The sequence below is a fragment of the Portunus trituberculatus genome, chromosome 25, assembly GCF_017591435.1.
Source record: "Portunus trituberculatus isolate SZX2019 chromosome 25, ASM1759143v1, whole genome shotgun sequence".
Classification (NCBI taxonomy): domain Eukaryota; kingdom Metazoa; phylum Arthropoda; class Malacostraca; order Decapoda; family Portunidae; genus Portunus; species Portunus trituberculatus.
In genome coordinates this window covers 8,112,289-8,125,563 of record NC_059279.1, presented here as the reverse complement: position 1 = coordinate 8,125,563, position 13,275 = coordinate 8,112,289, and the positions used below count along the sequence as shown (strand labels likewise).

Below are 13,275 nucleotides of genomic sequence, written 5' to 3'. Positions count from 1 at the left end.
GCCAAGACACTGCGCAGCATCTCGTGACAATATTACTGGGCGCTGGAATGTATAGGAAGTAAGAAAGAAATGTGAAAACAGGAGGAGGAGGAGGAGGAGGAGGAGGAGGAGGAGGAGGAGGAGGAGGAAAAGGAGAAAGAGAAGAAGGAGGAAGAGAACAAGAAGGCTAAAGACAAGAGGAACAAGAACGAGAACATGAACAAACAAACGAGAACATGAACAAAAAGAACAACGACAACAACAACAAAAAGAAGAGGTGCCATGAAACACAACACAACACAACACACTCACTTAGTCTTGCGGCGGTTGAGAGAGTTGGTGTGTAGCTCTGCGGCCGTCCTCGCGGGGCTGACCTGATCTAGCACGGGACTAGACGACCCCGAGAGCGAGGACAGCGAGAAGCTCAGGGGACCCAGCCCTCCTACACCGCCGCCATTGCTACTGCAGCCTGGCGGGGAGAGAAGAGAGGCAGCGGATGAGACTCAAAGATGGTAACGTTGGATAAAAGAACAGGATTATAATGAAATGATAAAAAAATATATAACGTTTATCTTATATCGAATAGCATGTGATTTTCTTTTTTCTTTTTATTTTTTTTTTAGGTTCACAAGGAACTCAAGAGATTCAACAATGAGAGAGGTACAAGAACATAGCATTATAATGACCTTTAGGAATGGCAAGGATACAAGAACATAGAATTATAATGAAATGGTAAATAAATAATGTATATCTAATACCAAATAGCATGTGATTTTTTTCTCTGGTTTACAAGTAACTCAAGACTCAAGAATGGAAAAGGTACAAGAATATAGGATTATAATGACCTTCAGGAATGGCAATGATACAAGGGCATAGGATTATAATGAGGAAAGAGTAAAAACTGTATATCTAGTAACGTATAGCACGTGACCTTTTGTTTCTCGCAAGTATATAAGAAAAATTTCTGAACATACAACGTTATAATGAAAAATCTGGTTATATTTCTGTATCTAACGGATAATCAGTTAATTTGATATGTATCTTTTTGGCTTCAGAGTTCAATTAGTGATTTATGTTCGCTATAATGAATACCGTGCTAGCATCTCATATCTGGCTTATCATAAGTTTAGTATGGCATGTTCTTTCCTTCTCAAAATTTACGTGCAAGGCTCTTCAACACGTAAAGCCAAGCGAGTGTCCTCATCCTCACCTTTATCGTTGTCCATTGCGGTGATGCGTACGTCGTCAACCAGTTTGCCTGTAGAAGTGTCCGGGGATTCACACAAGGGATGCCATGGCGCCGCAGGAAGGTCCCCGCGGCAAGCTTTGGCACCGTGAGATGAGAGGGGTGGGGCAGTGGGTGGTGGGGGAGGTGAGGGGGACGTGCTGCGGGGGCTGTGAATGTGCTGATGTGCTAAAGAAATGTGCAGAGGAGAGGAACTAAACCCAAAAGGCGACTTCGAAGAACATAATCTAGTCTCAGGTACTAGGTTAAGGAAGTCCTGTTTGGCACTCAAATTGGCTTGGGGATTACAGACAAGTTTCCCTTCCTCTACAGAGGCTCCATTTTCTCCAGCAAGCGGGACTAAAAGTTTAAGAAAACGGTCAGGGTTGGAGGGGAACTCTTCCAAAGGCAAGTCCGCTTCGTCCTCTTCATCATGGCTGTGGACCGCGACTCTGGATGGGGCTCTGCTTGGCGCCCTGGAGCTCTGGGACTCTTCATCCACCAGGTCCAGCTGCAGGACAAATTCGTGGTCCTTGATGAGCGAGGGGGAAAGGGAGGGCTCGCCGGAGTCACTGAAGTAGTCACTGGTAATACTGCCGTGCCGCGTCCTCAGAAGGGGAGCGCTGAAAGCAAGAGATCATTATCATTACTATTATTATAATAATAATAATTATTATTATTATTATTAATATTATTATTATTATTATTATTATATAGTACTTTGCTTGGGCCGTCCTGTGTGATATAGGCTTTGTATATTGATTGATTATCATTACTACTACTACTACTACTATCACCTTTATTTTCTTTCACAACCACGTCATCAACGGCAGTACTGTATTGTCATAAACAAAACGCATTCAATATTCCTCATATATTAAATAGTTCACTTCTACTAAACCTTTTGGGAGAGGAGCGACAAATTAAGCATTTTCATCTATATTTTCTTTGTGTGCCGTCAGTCAACGTTCTTCACGCCTAAAGCAATAAAATATACAGAAAACAACAAAGCTACACGGATTATTCAGGATATTATCAAGCTTCTAATGAGAGATTAAAAATATTTCTATATCATTAACAAGAGAAGCAGTGTTGGGAAATCGGCTGATCATCTCTTTAAAAACACTCGTGACGAAAGACTAAAGCGTTCCAGAACACAGCCCATTGTCACACTGGCGCCAGAAGGACCTGAGAGACGGAGAGGCGGAGACGAAAGGAAGTGAGGGAAAAACAGCAAAAAGACTCGTGAGTGGTGGATTAAGTGATAAATGGAATATAAAAATAGCGTCAATGAAGATAAAGTGAATTTAGATCGAAACACGCACCATGAAGAGCACTGCAAAGATGATTAGATAAGACAACGGGGCAGAAATGAATACAGAGAGAGAGAGAGAGAGAGAGAGAGAGAGAGAGAGAGAGAGAGAGAGAGAGAGAGAGAGAGAGAGAGAGAGAGAGAGAGAGAGAGAGAGAGAGAGAGAGAGAGAGAGAGAGAGAGAGAGAGAGAGAGAGAGAGAGAGAGAGAGAAATCCTATTTAAAACCCGTAAGAGAACAGGAGCCAATAGAGGGAGGATCCTTTGATGAGATGAAAGGAGAACCAAGGCCATGAATATGAAATAAGAAGGACCAGATGGGTGAATCATAACAAGGTATTCAGGCGCGCAGATGAAGCACTAATACTTGAAATGAGTTAGAGATGGTGGCGGCGATAAGAGGGTAGCCAGAATATGGTTATAGAAGAGATATGAAGGCAGGCCAGCACGAAATCTACCTGGGAGTAAAAGTGACTAATAGAAAATGCCTTGTTATTCTTCGGCACAAAAACAGAGATAAAAAGAACAATATGAAATGGGGTAATTGGACACTGGCAGCCATAGAAATCAAGTCTTGTGTATATATTTTTGACTGTAAGTAAAATTTGGGAATAGAAAGTACCTCTTCATTCTTTGGCTTTTAAACAGAAAGGAAGAAATGAACTAAAACATGAAAACAAGACTATATAGGGCGCTTGGAAACCAGCCACTGAGACCAAAAAAAAGTCTACTTTAAGTATCCGATTCAGTAGTTTTTGTGGCACTGAAGAGTATGAAAAGGTACAAAAAAAAAAAAAAGAGAAAGTGAGGAAGGAAAGGAAGTTCATTCAGTAGTTTAATGTAAAAAGAACTCAGACAGCGTGAAGATTAATATAGAAAGTGCTGTTTAGATTATCACTTGTAATTACTGAATGATGAAAAAATAATACTTTTTAACTGTTAAGAAATCAAGCGATGGGCACAAAAAAGGAGATCAAATCCTGTTCAACATGCCACTCCTTAAAACATGATTATAAGAAGAGCTGTTAGTGCCAAGTCATTAAGAAGATTTAAAGACTAGATAAGTTGATGGATGAGAATGATACGTTAAGATAGGCAAGTGTGGTTCGCGTGTAGGCTTGGTGGCTTCCCTAAGGATAAGTGTGTGATGTTATACCCCTATGTATCAAATCTACCCTTAAGTACTTTTCATTTTTCAGTGTTCAGCATACCTTGTGATCTTACGTAAATGTAATTTGAGTACAACACGGCATGTGTCTTGTAGTGAGCGTGCCTGGAGCATAACTTGAGTAGTACTGATTATTCAACTGACTTACGCTGCACTAATAGGAATCGACTATAAGAATGTTGTGGTATACTTAACATACATCAAGATGGAACAAGAAAAGAGAATAACGACATGAGAAGAAAAGAGAATAACGATATGAGAAGAAAATAGGGAAGAAAAAAAGAATAGAGAAAACTGAAAAACCAGGACGATAGTAGTAAGTCTGTTTGGAAATAAGATAAGAGAAGGTGTTTTAACTCGAGGCATTGACGCATCTCTCCAGGAATTGTGAGTCAATACGCCGATCTCTGGGCTCTCCCTACGGAGCCATGAAGGTAAACGTGCACCGAGAACCTCCAGTGTTACATGGCTACTCAGGGAGGGTACTTCGCTCCGCTGACGTTCCTAGATGCGCACTTCCTCCTTTCCTTATACCGCGGGGCGGGGCGAGGTGCGGAGGTACAAAGGGAACAGTGAAGGAAGGAGATTATCGGTTAAAAAAAAAAGTTACTTTATAATACAATTAGTTAAGGAGATTGACGTACCTGTGTGTGTGTGTGTGTGTGTGTGTGTGTGTGTGTGTGTGTGTGTGTGTGTGTGTGTGTGTGTGTGTGTGTGTGTGTGTGTGTGTGTGTGTGTGTGTGTGTGTGTGTGTGTGTGTGTGTGTGTGTGTGTGTGTGTGTGTACCATTTGCCTCAGGTGCGTCAGGCGTGTTTCATGTATGCACACACACACACACACACACTCTCTCTCTCTCTCTCTCTCTCTCTCTCTCTCTCTCTCTCTCTCTCTTTTAAACTATTCAGGTACTATTCATACTCTCAAAACACATTTCTTTCATATTCGTGACCACGTTTTTTTTTCTTGAAATTGCACATTCATCGAGCTATTTTTTTCCCCATTCACGTTTGTTCCTCCAACGTGAAAGAGAAGAGGAAGCGGACAAATAAGCATGACTCAGAGGAAGCCAAGGAAACGAAAACAGGAATGAAGGAAGCAACACGAGAAAGCAAATCCGAGGAAGCGAACGAGAACAAAGAGAACGAGAGAAAGATAAAAATAAAAGAAGGAAAACAGGATAAAAAGAAAACTAAAGGAAAAATAAAGAAATCAATAGAGGAAGGAAAGGAGAAAGGAAGGAGGGAAAGAAGGAAGAAGGGAGAAAAGCATGGAGGAAGCAGAGGGGGATCCGAGCGTTACCTTGATGCACACACACACACACACACACACACACACACACACACACACACACACGGTAGCTCAGTGGTTAGAGCGCTGGCTTCACAAGCCAGAGGACCGGGGTTCGATTCCCCGGCCGGGTGGAGATATTTGGGTGTGTCTCCTTTCACGTGTAGGTGCTGTTCACCTAGCAGTGAGTAGGTACGGGATGTAAATCGAGGAGTTGTGACCTTGTTGTCCCGGTGTGTGGTGTGTGCCTGGTCTCAGGCCTATCCGAAGATCGGAAATAATGAGCTCTGAGCTCGTTCCGTAGGGTAACGTCTGGCTGTCTCGTCAGAGACTGCAGCAGATCAAACAGTGAAACACACACACATCTGACCGGTCCTACAGGTTCTCCTCCCATCCTCACCACCACCACCACTACAACACTGCAACCCACGCACGCTTCTTGTCATTTACCAGTTCAGCGTAAGTCTTCCTCCAAATTAGTAGGTGCGGGAGCAGGTGTGGGTTTCGAGGACAATTCAGCAAGTATTGTTAGTTATTTAAAATCTGAGTCTCTAAATAACCTCAGTAGTATTTATTATTAAATTCTAATCGACATACGTTGAGCTAATGGGAATCTATTATAAAACTGTCAATAAGTAAATAGAGAGGTAAGGTTGTTATTACTTTTGGTGTTTTCGCTCGAAGCATTGACCCATCTCTCGTGGAAGTGTGACTGTCAATACGCTGCTCTCTCTCTCTCTCTCTCTCTCTCTGTCTCTCTCTCTCTCTCTCTCTCTCTCTCTCTCTCTCATCCCACGCCAGGGCAAACGTGCGGCAAAACCCTTTCCTCGTTAGGGACAAAAAAGATTCAGTGCATGAGTCAGAACGGCCGGGGGCGGTGGCTGCTGGAGTAGCTGGAAGGTCAGGTCTGGAAGGGATGCCCTACCGCCTTCAGCACGCCACACTGCCCGCCACTCACTCATGCGTCTGTTTCTTCTCATCACGAGAGCGGAGCAAGGCAGAGGTGAGTAGTTTAGTGTCACGTCAGTTCGTTGCCCCGGTGCATTCTTTCTCCTAATGGTGTTAATGAACACCTGGCGTCACCATCTTCCGCCTCCCCTTCTGATCCTGTGGGGAGCTTAGTGAAGGGTCAAGTGGTTCTACAAGACCAACACATTATCCGCCGCTAAGCTCCTGGTGACTCGACTTGGCGCAGCGTCCCGTGACTATTAAACCCGCACTTCTGCTGCTGCCGGAACCTGGAACTCAGCGCGACTCAGTGCTCCCCCACCAACCTTACACTGAGCTTCGGCGTATCAAGATGGCGGTCATGTGTGTGTGTGTGTGTGTGTGTGTGTGTGTGTGTGTGTGTGTGTGTGTGTGTGTGTGTGTGTGTGTGTGTGTGCAGTGGGCGGCAGCTGTCGGCATCAGTGAACACAGGCGAGGCTCAGGCACGTTCCAGGAGCACCGCCCGCTGTGCTGCATCTTCCTCCCAAACTCCTGAATTCTAACGTATACTTTCAAGCGTGCGTCACTTATGGACGGGTTAAGTGAAAGAAAGCGGTCCTGTTAAAAAGTAAAAGGAGCTGTTTTGATTCTCGCCGTGGGAAAGAGAAATTCCAGAGTAATAAGGAAGTTATGTTTCCAGTTGTGTGGGCACCGGGAACCACAGCCAGCACCAGACGGCCGCTGCAGAGGTGACGCCCGCCACGCCACGCACCACACGCCCTGCCTGGTGATTGCCCCCAGCTGCCTCCTAATGCCTCCTCCGGCCTCTTACGTGCGTCACATCCACAAACACAACTCAACACACTTTGCCAACACGTGCTTTTCTTCATAACTTCTATTTAGTGACACTGATGGCAGTTTTGTTTTTGTTCCAATAAAGCCGCAAACAACTGCATTACTAAACATTTCCTGGTTGCACATTCGAGTTTCGCCTATCAAGCCCACAAAAAAAAAAAAAAAAAAAAAAAAACTCATTCATTCCCAGACCGTCCTTGAGATCAGGCACCACCCGTTTGTAGCGTCCAGTCTTTTAGTTGTTGCTAGAGTCGGATTTCTCGTCTTCCCACGCATCCCACACATCATGAGGCCCCGCGATACGAGTATATCTTGAACCGCCAGATGGTGGACGCGGCGTGAGCATGGCATGGGTGTGTGTGTGTGGTGTGCTTACTGCTTACCTGATGCTGCTTCTGTCCAGCACCTCGTCCTTGAGTTCTGACGTTCCTTGTGCTTCTTGATCTAGCACTGTCTTGGGGCCATCCTTCTCTGGGGCTCCTGTGAATTGTATCGATGCCTTCCGCTGCTGCAGGAGGTGTAAGGAGTCCTTCAACAGCAGGCGGAAGTCCACAGGAAGTTTGCGAACGTTTTCTCTCAGCCTGGGCAGCTGAGGTACTTTGATGGTGGGCGCGGGGGAGTTGCGCCGCGGTGATCTTGGAGTAGTACGTCCAAGAGTGTGGAGGACGTCGGGGAGGAGTTTGTTAAAGGGGAAGGGCTTGGGAAGTTTCTTGGGGGAAGAATTACTGCTTGGGGATGGGGAGTGGTGGTGAGGGCTCTGCGTGGGCCTCACTACTGCCGGGGAGACATGGCGGGGGTAGTGGGACTGGGGACAGGTCCGCCCAAGGGGGTGGGGGGACCTGGCGCTCCCACGGGTGGCGGTGGCGGGGCTGCGGTGTTTGCTGGGGGAGCGCGCCCTTGGGCTCACTCCTGCATCCTCACCATGCTGCAACAGACAGGATTGCCGTCAGAAAAAAAAAATGAAAACGTCGCTACTAAGTAATGAACTACCAATGTACATAATAATGTGAATATTTATCTTTATTTTATTTATCTACTTTATTAATTCTTCTTACGTGAAGGATTTGAACACTGGTGTCCCACACTCAAGAGTTCCCAAGACCTTCACTCTATCCACTGTTCCACCAATAACAAGTCAACGCACAAGCAACAAATCCATCTCTTCCGCTGGTGGAGCAACACGTGTGGAATGAAAGTGAGACAGAAAGAAAACAGACCCGAAGAAAGCGACAGCCTCACTCAGGGAACACTGGCGAGGCGAGTCACGGGTGTGTGGCCTCATCAAGCTATAAATCCTGCACACACACCACCTATGTCGGGGAGGAATGGAAATAATGAAGATGAAAGGACCGGAGTGTGGCGTAGAGGAAGCCTTTGAAACGGTGCACGAGCATTTTGTGATAGCGTGCGTGCAGTGCTGGTGGTGGTGGTGACGGTGGTAGACACATGAATACGACAAAATAAGAGAATGCGACTCTCCCTGCCGCGGGCTACACACACACACACACACACACACACACACACACACACACACACACACACACACACACACACACGGTGTGTGATGTGTGCCTGGTCTCAGGCCTATCCGAAAATCGGAAATAATGAGCTCTGAGCTCTCTCCGTAGGGTAACGTCTGGCTGTCTCGTCAGAGACTGCAGCAGATCAAACAGTGAAACACACACACACACACACACACACACACACACACACACACACACACACACACACACACACACACACACCACGAACAGCTGTTTTCCTTTATGCGCTCCGTGTTTGGTTCCTGTTATCTTGGTGGCCATACTCCCTCAACCACAACGCCAGCAGCAACATGCGACGCAACTTACTAGTCATCCAGTACACCATGAAGCCTAGAAACTGTGAGATGTTTACTTAAGAAGACACAACTATTTCATCCTTTCGTCTTCTTTTGTTCAAAACAGCAGTAATTATTCTGATTACAAACAATAATTTAGAGAAATCTGGGTTAAGAGAACACAAGTATTTCCTCCTTCCGTTTCCCTAAAAAAACAAAAATGTATATAGTTACTCATCCATTACAGCAGTAAATATTCTGACTAGTGATTTAATCAACTCTGAAAACTGCGTAGTTTTAAATAGGTTAAGAAAACAATTACTTCCTCCTTCCGTCAGCCCCTCAAAAAAAAAAAAAAAAAAAAAAAAAGGGGGGGGAGAAGAAAAAGTACACATTTACCTCCATGGCTTCGAGAATCCTGTCAAGGTAAGTACTCAGACGAACGACCCTAACCTAACTTAACCTCACCTAATCTAACCTAACTTCACTAATCCGCATTGGCTATACAGTAAGTCTTCCGTCTACACCTAATCTCACACGCACTCATTACGTTAGTATACGGTGAAGCGACAGTCTGGGAATCCAATGTTTGTCAGGATCAGTCAGTGCGTTGGTGAGTGGCGAGGCGTGCTGACCTGAGGCGGCAGTGTTGTGGGGACAATGGAAATCAGATATACTTGCAGATTAATTAATCATGCTAGAGGTTTCTACAAGTCATTAAAGCATCCAGGTAAAAGATATCTAACTGTCAATGGCTGGTGGTGATTATTACACGTGGACTTGTGATAGGTGTCATTGTGAGTGTGTCTGTGTCCTTGTCCTAGTGCTGATCTTGTCCTAATCTTGCTCTTTACTCTTATCCAGACTACTTTAAGACATCTTATTCTTTCATCGGTGATGTGAGCGAAGTTAAGATATACACCCTTACATCTAAACGTCTTATTCTCTCACCAATATCACTAAAGAAACTAAAGATAAGTCGTGTTCTAATGATTGTTTTCCCTAGTCATGATACAGAATCCATGTTAAACTATCACTAGAATCGTAATTTCTAAAAACCTAGACACTCCACTAGAGGATGTTAAATTTTAAAGATAAGACGATGAAATGGAATGGACTCAGTAGTCAGGTTGTTAGAGGTGCGTCAATAGGGAACTTTAGAAGATTACACGATTGTATGGATGAGGATGATAAATGGATGTTTCTTAATGATGGCTTCTCTCATCTTCTTTAAGTTTTCATGTTAAGGGGCAGATCCTTACTCCTAAACACACATTCTAAGGAAATAACTAAATAAAACAACACTAGAAACGGATTTGTATCAAGTGCGTCATCTTCCAAGACGAAAAAAGAAGTCGAAACCTTAGAAACTTTCAGTGCTTCTGCTTCACGAGTTCTTTGAGCACTAATATCCACGCGCGTGCTTCAATGCCACTCAGTGACGGCAGAAAAAAAGACAAATATACAGGTGTGTTTCAAATGTTACTGAAGGTTTTAAAGTAATATTCAGAGCCTGGAGAAATTCACGATAAATGTAGTGCTTCCTTGTTATTCGAAAATTTATAGGTGTGCTTCAGCGTTAATTAATATCATTCAAAACCTCTAGGATCCACGACAAAATCTACTCCTATGCGTCAAATGTTATTCAGAGCTTGCAGAATTCAAACGCTATTCAGTGTTATTCAGGCTCTCTGAGAACAATAACATCCACTCGTGTTCTACAACGTTATTCAATATTACACAGATGCTATAAAAATCACACAAGCCACTGCATGCTTCAAAATGTCATTCACTGTTCAATGTTATTTAAAGTCTCCAGGAAGCACGACAATATCCACTTCATTGCTATTCAATGGTAATCAAATGTTGTTCACTGTTTTTCGATGTTAATCAAATGTTATTCACTGTTCTTCAATGTTGATCAAATGTCATTAACTTCTTCAATGTTATTCAAAACCTGCATGATTCCACTACACTGCCCTCAATAATCTAGCGGGCACGATTTCCACCGGGAGCAAGAGCCGCTGGGACGTGCAATAAGAATGAAAAGGAACGAGGAATGCGTGTCTCCGGCTGATGAGAGTTTGAGTCTACTGAGTCTCCTCCCCTCCAGCAGACCCCACGGTGAGGCGCCTCCGAGGATTGAAGAAGCTATGTACGTACGTACTTATAGTTCGCTCTGCTGACGACGGAAGGAAGTAAGTGAGTGAGTGAGTGACTGACTGACTGATTGAGATGGATAAATGGTTAAGTGAAAAATTTATGAATGCTCTCTCTCTCTCTCTCTCTCTCTCTCTCTCTCTCTCTCTCTCTCTCTCTCTCTCTCTACTTCAGGCAGTCACTGGTCAATTGATCAATTATGCATGCAAATGTACATAATCTCACACACACACACACACACACACACACACACACACACACACACACACACATCAATAACTACATACCAAACCTCTTTTTTCTTCTCTCCTACCGACCACATTTAATCAATTTACCGACAAAAAATAGTAAAGGAAAAATACTGTGACATATAATTTACGTAGGAGGAAATAGGCAGGTGTGTTTGGTCGAGGGACTGCCATGACTCGTGTAGGACTGACTGATGGTTTCTTGCAGCTTCCCTTATTTTGTTACATTCTTATAACTTTCACTTAATTCACATACGCAGCATTTCCTCACATTTCAGTAAAGTTAATTTATTTTCTGAGCGATAAAAGAAATACTAGTAAACAAGCAGTGATAACAGAACTGGACATGAAAAAAAGTTGATAATTAAAGAGACAAGGAGGCTGTGAAAGGGAGAGACCAAAGGGAGGAGAAAGAAAGGACGGCAGGAAATCGGGTTCTGTCCTGTCCTATCCTGAGGCTCCTTCCCACACCAGCCTGAAGGACGTGTTTCCTGTGCACCAGCAGGATTTCTTTTTTTTAATCATACAATCCCACGAGAAAGTATCGCCTCTGAGTTGTCCCTTGGTAGTGGTGGTGGTGCTAGAGGTGGTGGTGATAATGATGATGATGATGATGATGATGATGATGATGATGATAATGATGATGATGATGATGATAAGGCTCCGATTTTTATGGATCTGGGCGAGGGAAACAAGGTAAAAAGAAAAAAGGATAAAATGAGATACCAGTCACTGAAGGAAAGATGCCAAAAGAATTATATCAATAAAACTGAAGGATAGCCATCACTTTCCTCGCATCTTTCCAGTCACTTTCCTCACATCACTTCAGCAGCACAAACGAAACTCATCTCTAGTGAACAACGAACACAAAGAACACACACAATAAAACACACTTCCAGCAACACAAACCTCTTCTTCCATTCCGTCACTTCGCATCCTTGTCACAACATCATGTCACATCACTATTCACTCATTAACTCACTAACTGACTGATCAATTTTCACAACCACAGCGTCACACAACACAAAGTCACGTTTTAATGACCCGCTGTACATATTACACGTAAGTACATCCAGATTCTTTAACCCATGCACGGGACAGTCAGTCATAAGAAGCAGGGCGGCAAGCAACACCTCCGCCCATCACCAGGTACAGCGAGACACTGACTGAACACTCGGCTGGGTGGAGGCGGCACGAGTCTGGCTGGTTGGCGGCGGGCGTAGCAAGGATGACGCTCACCTGAAACCTGCACCTTATAAGACGCTGCAAATTCTAGAACTAGTAGTAGTAGTAGTAGTTGTAGTTGTAGTTGTTGTTGTTGTTGTTGTTGTTGTTGTTGTTGTTGTTGTTGTTGTTGTTGTTGTTGTTGTTGTTGTTGTTGTTGTTGTTGTTGTTGTTGCTGCTGTTGCTGCTGCTGCTGCTGCTGCTGCTGCTGCTGCTGCTGTACTTGTTGTTGTTGTCGTTGTTGTTGTTGTTGTTGTTGTTGTTGTTGTTGTTGTTGTTGTTGTTGTTGTTATCGTAGTAGTAGTAGTAGTAGTAGTAGTAGTAGTAGTAGTAGTAGTAGTAGTAGTAGTAGTAGTAGTAGTAGTTAGTTTACAACACCACACTACATAAACCATCCCGAAGAAATGCAGGTTAATGTAGCAGATACATAACTGTTCAACCTTTCTTTTTTACCTCCCCTTGGCTAACTATTAAGAACCTCACACACTTCCTGCCTATCACAACCCATTTGTACTCTTCCTCATACCCGATGTGAGCCTAGGCCAACATTATCTAAGGAGTTAAAGGCCTCACACGCCTCCTCCGTTAACAAATCAAGCCATAAAAACTACACAAGGAGACTGGCTAATGTCAAGGCCTCCACACCAACAAACCAAGACGTGTAGGTGCTCAGAGTGTGGCGGCCACGAGGAAGCAGCCTGGAATTACGTTTTAGCCATTCAATACGAGACAGCTTCTATATTACATCATTCTATAAGTTTGGCAAGAAATAATTGTGTGGCATGGCTAACTGGATGGCTTATCTATTACTAAAGGTTCATTGATTATAAGTACGAAGCATGCATACATAAATAATACATGAATACATATATCACCGAGCTGTTTTAAGGCCATTCAGTACTACTCACGGCTTACAAATCCCAGGAAACGCTCCAAAAATATGTAATAATAAATCCGAAATAAAACTGTATTGGATAGATAAACTGGATGTTTTATTACATTTCAACTGTCTTTCACCATTCAATATCATAACCAACTTCTAAATTCCATCAAACATCCTATTTCTTTTCTA

General features: G+C 43.7%; 1 protein-coding gene across 1 annotated transcript in view; it reads right to left on the bottom strand.

Annotated features, from left to right (window-relative positions):
• Nucleotides 1-287: 287 nt before the first annotated feature.
• LOC123508980 overlaps nt 288-13,275 on the bottom strand; it is a 106,449-nt gene continuing 93,461 nt past the window's right edge. The window contains exons 2-4 of the mRNA XM_045263079.1: nt 7,136-7,677; nt 1,190-1,827; nt 288-448 (exon numbers count right to left, since the gene is read on the bottom strand). Of these exons, the coding sequence (XP_045119014.1) occupies nt 288-448; nt 1,190-1,827; nt 7,136-7,677 (1,341 nt within the window). The remainder of the gene's footprint in view (nt 449-1,189; nt 1,828-7,135; nt 7,678-13,275) is intronic.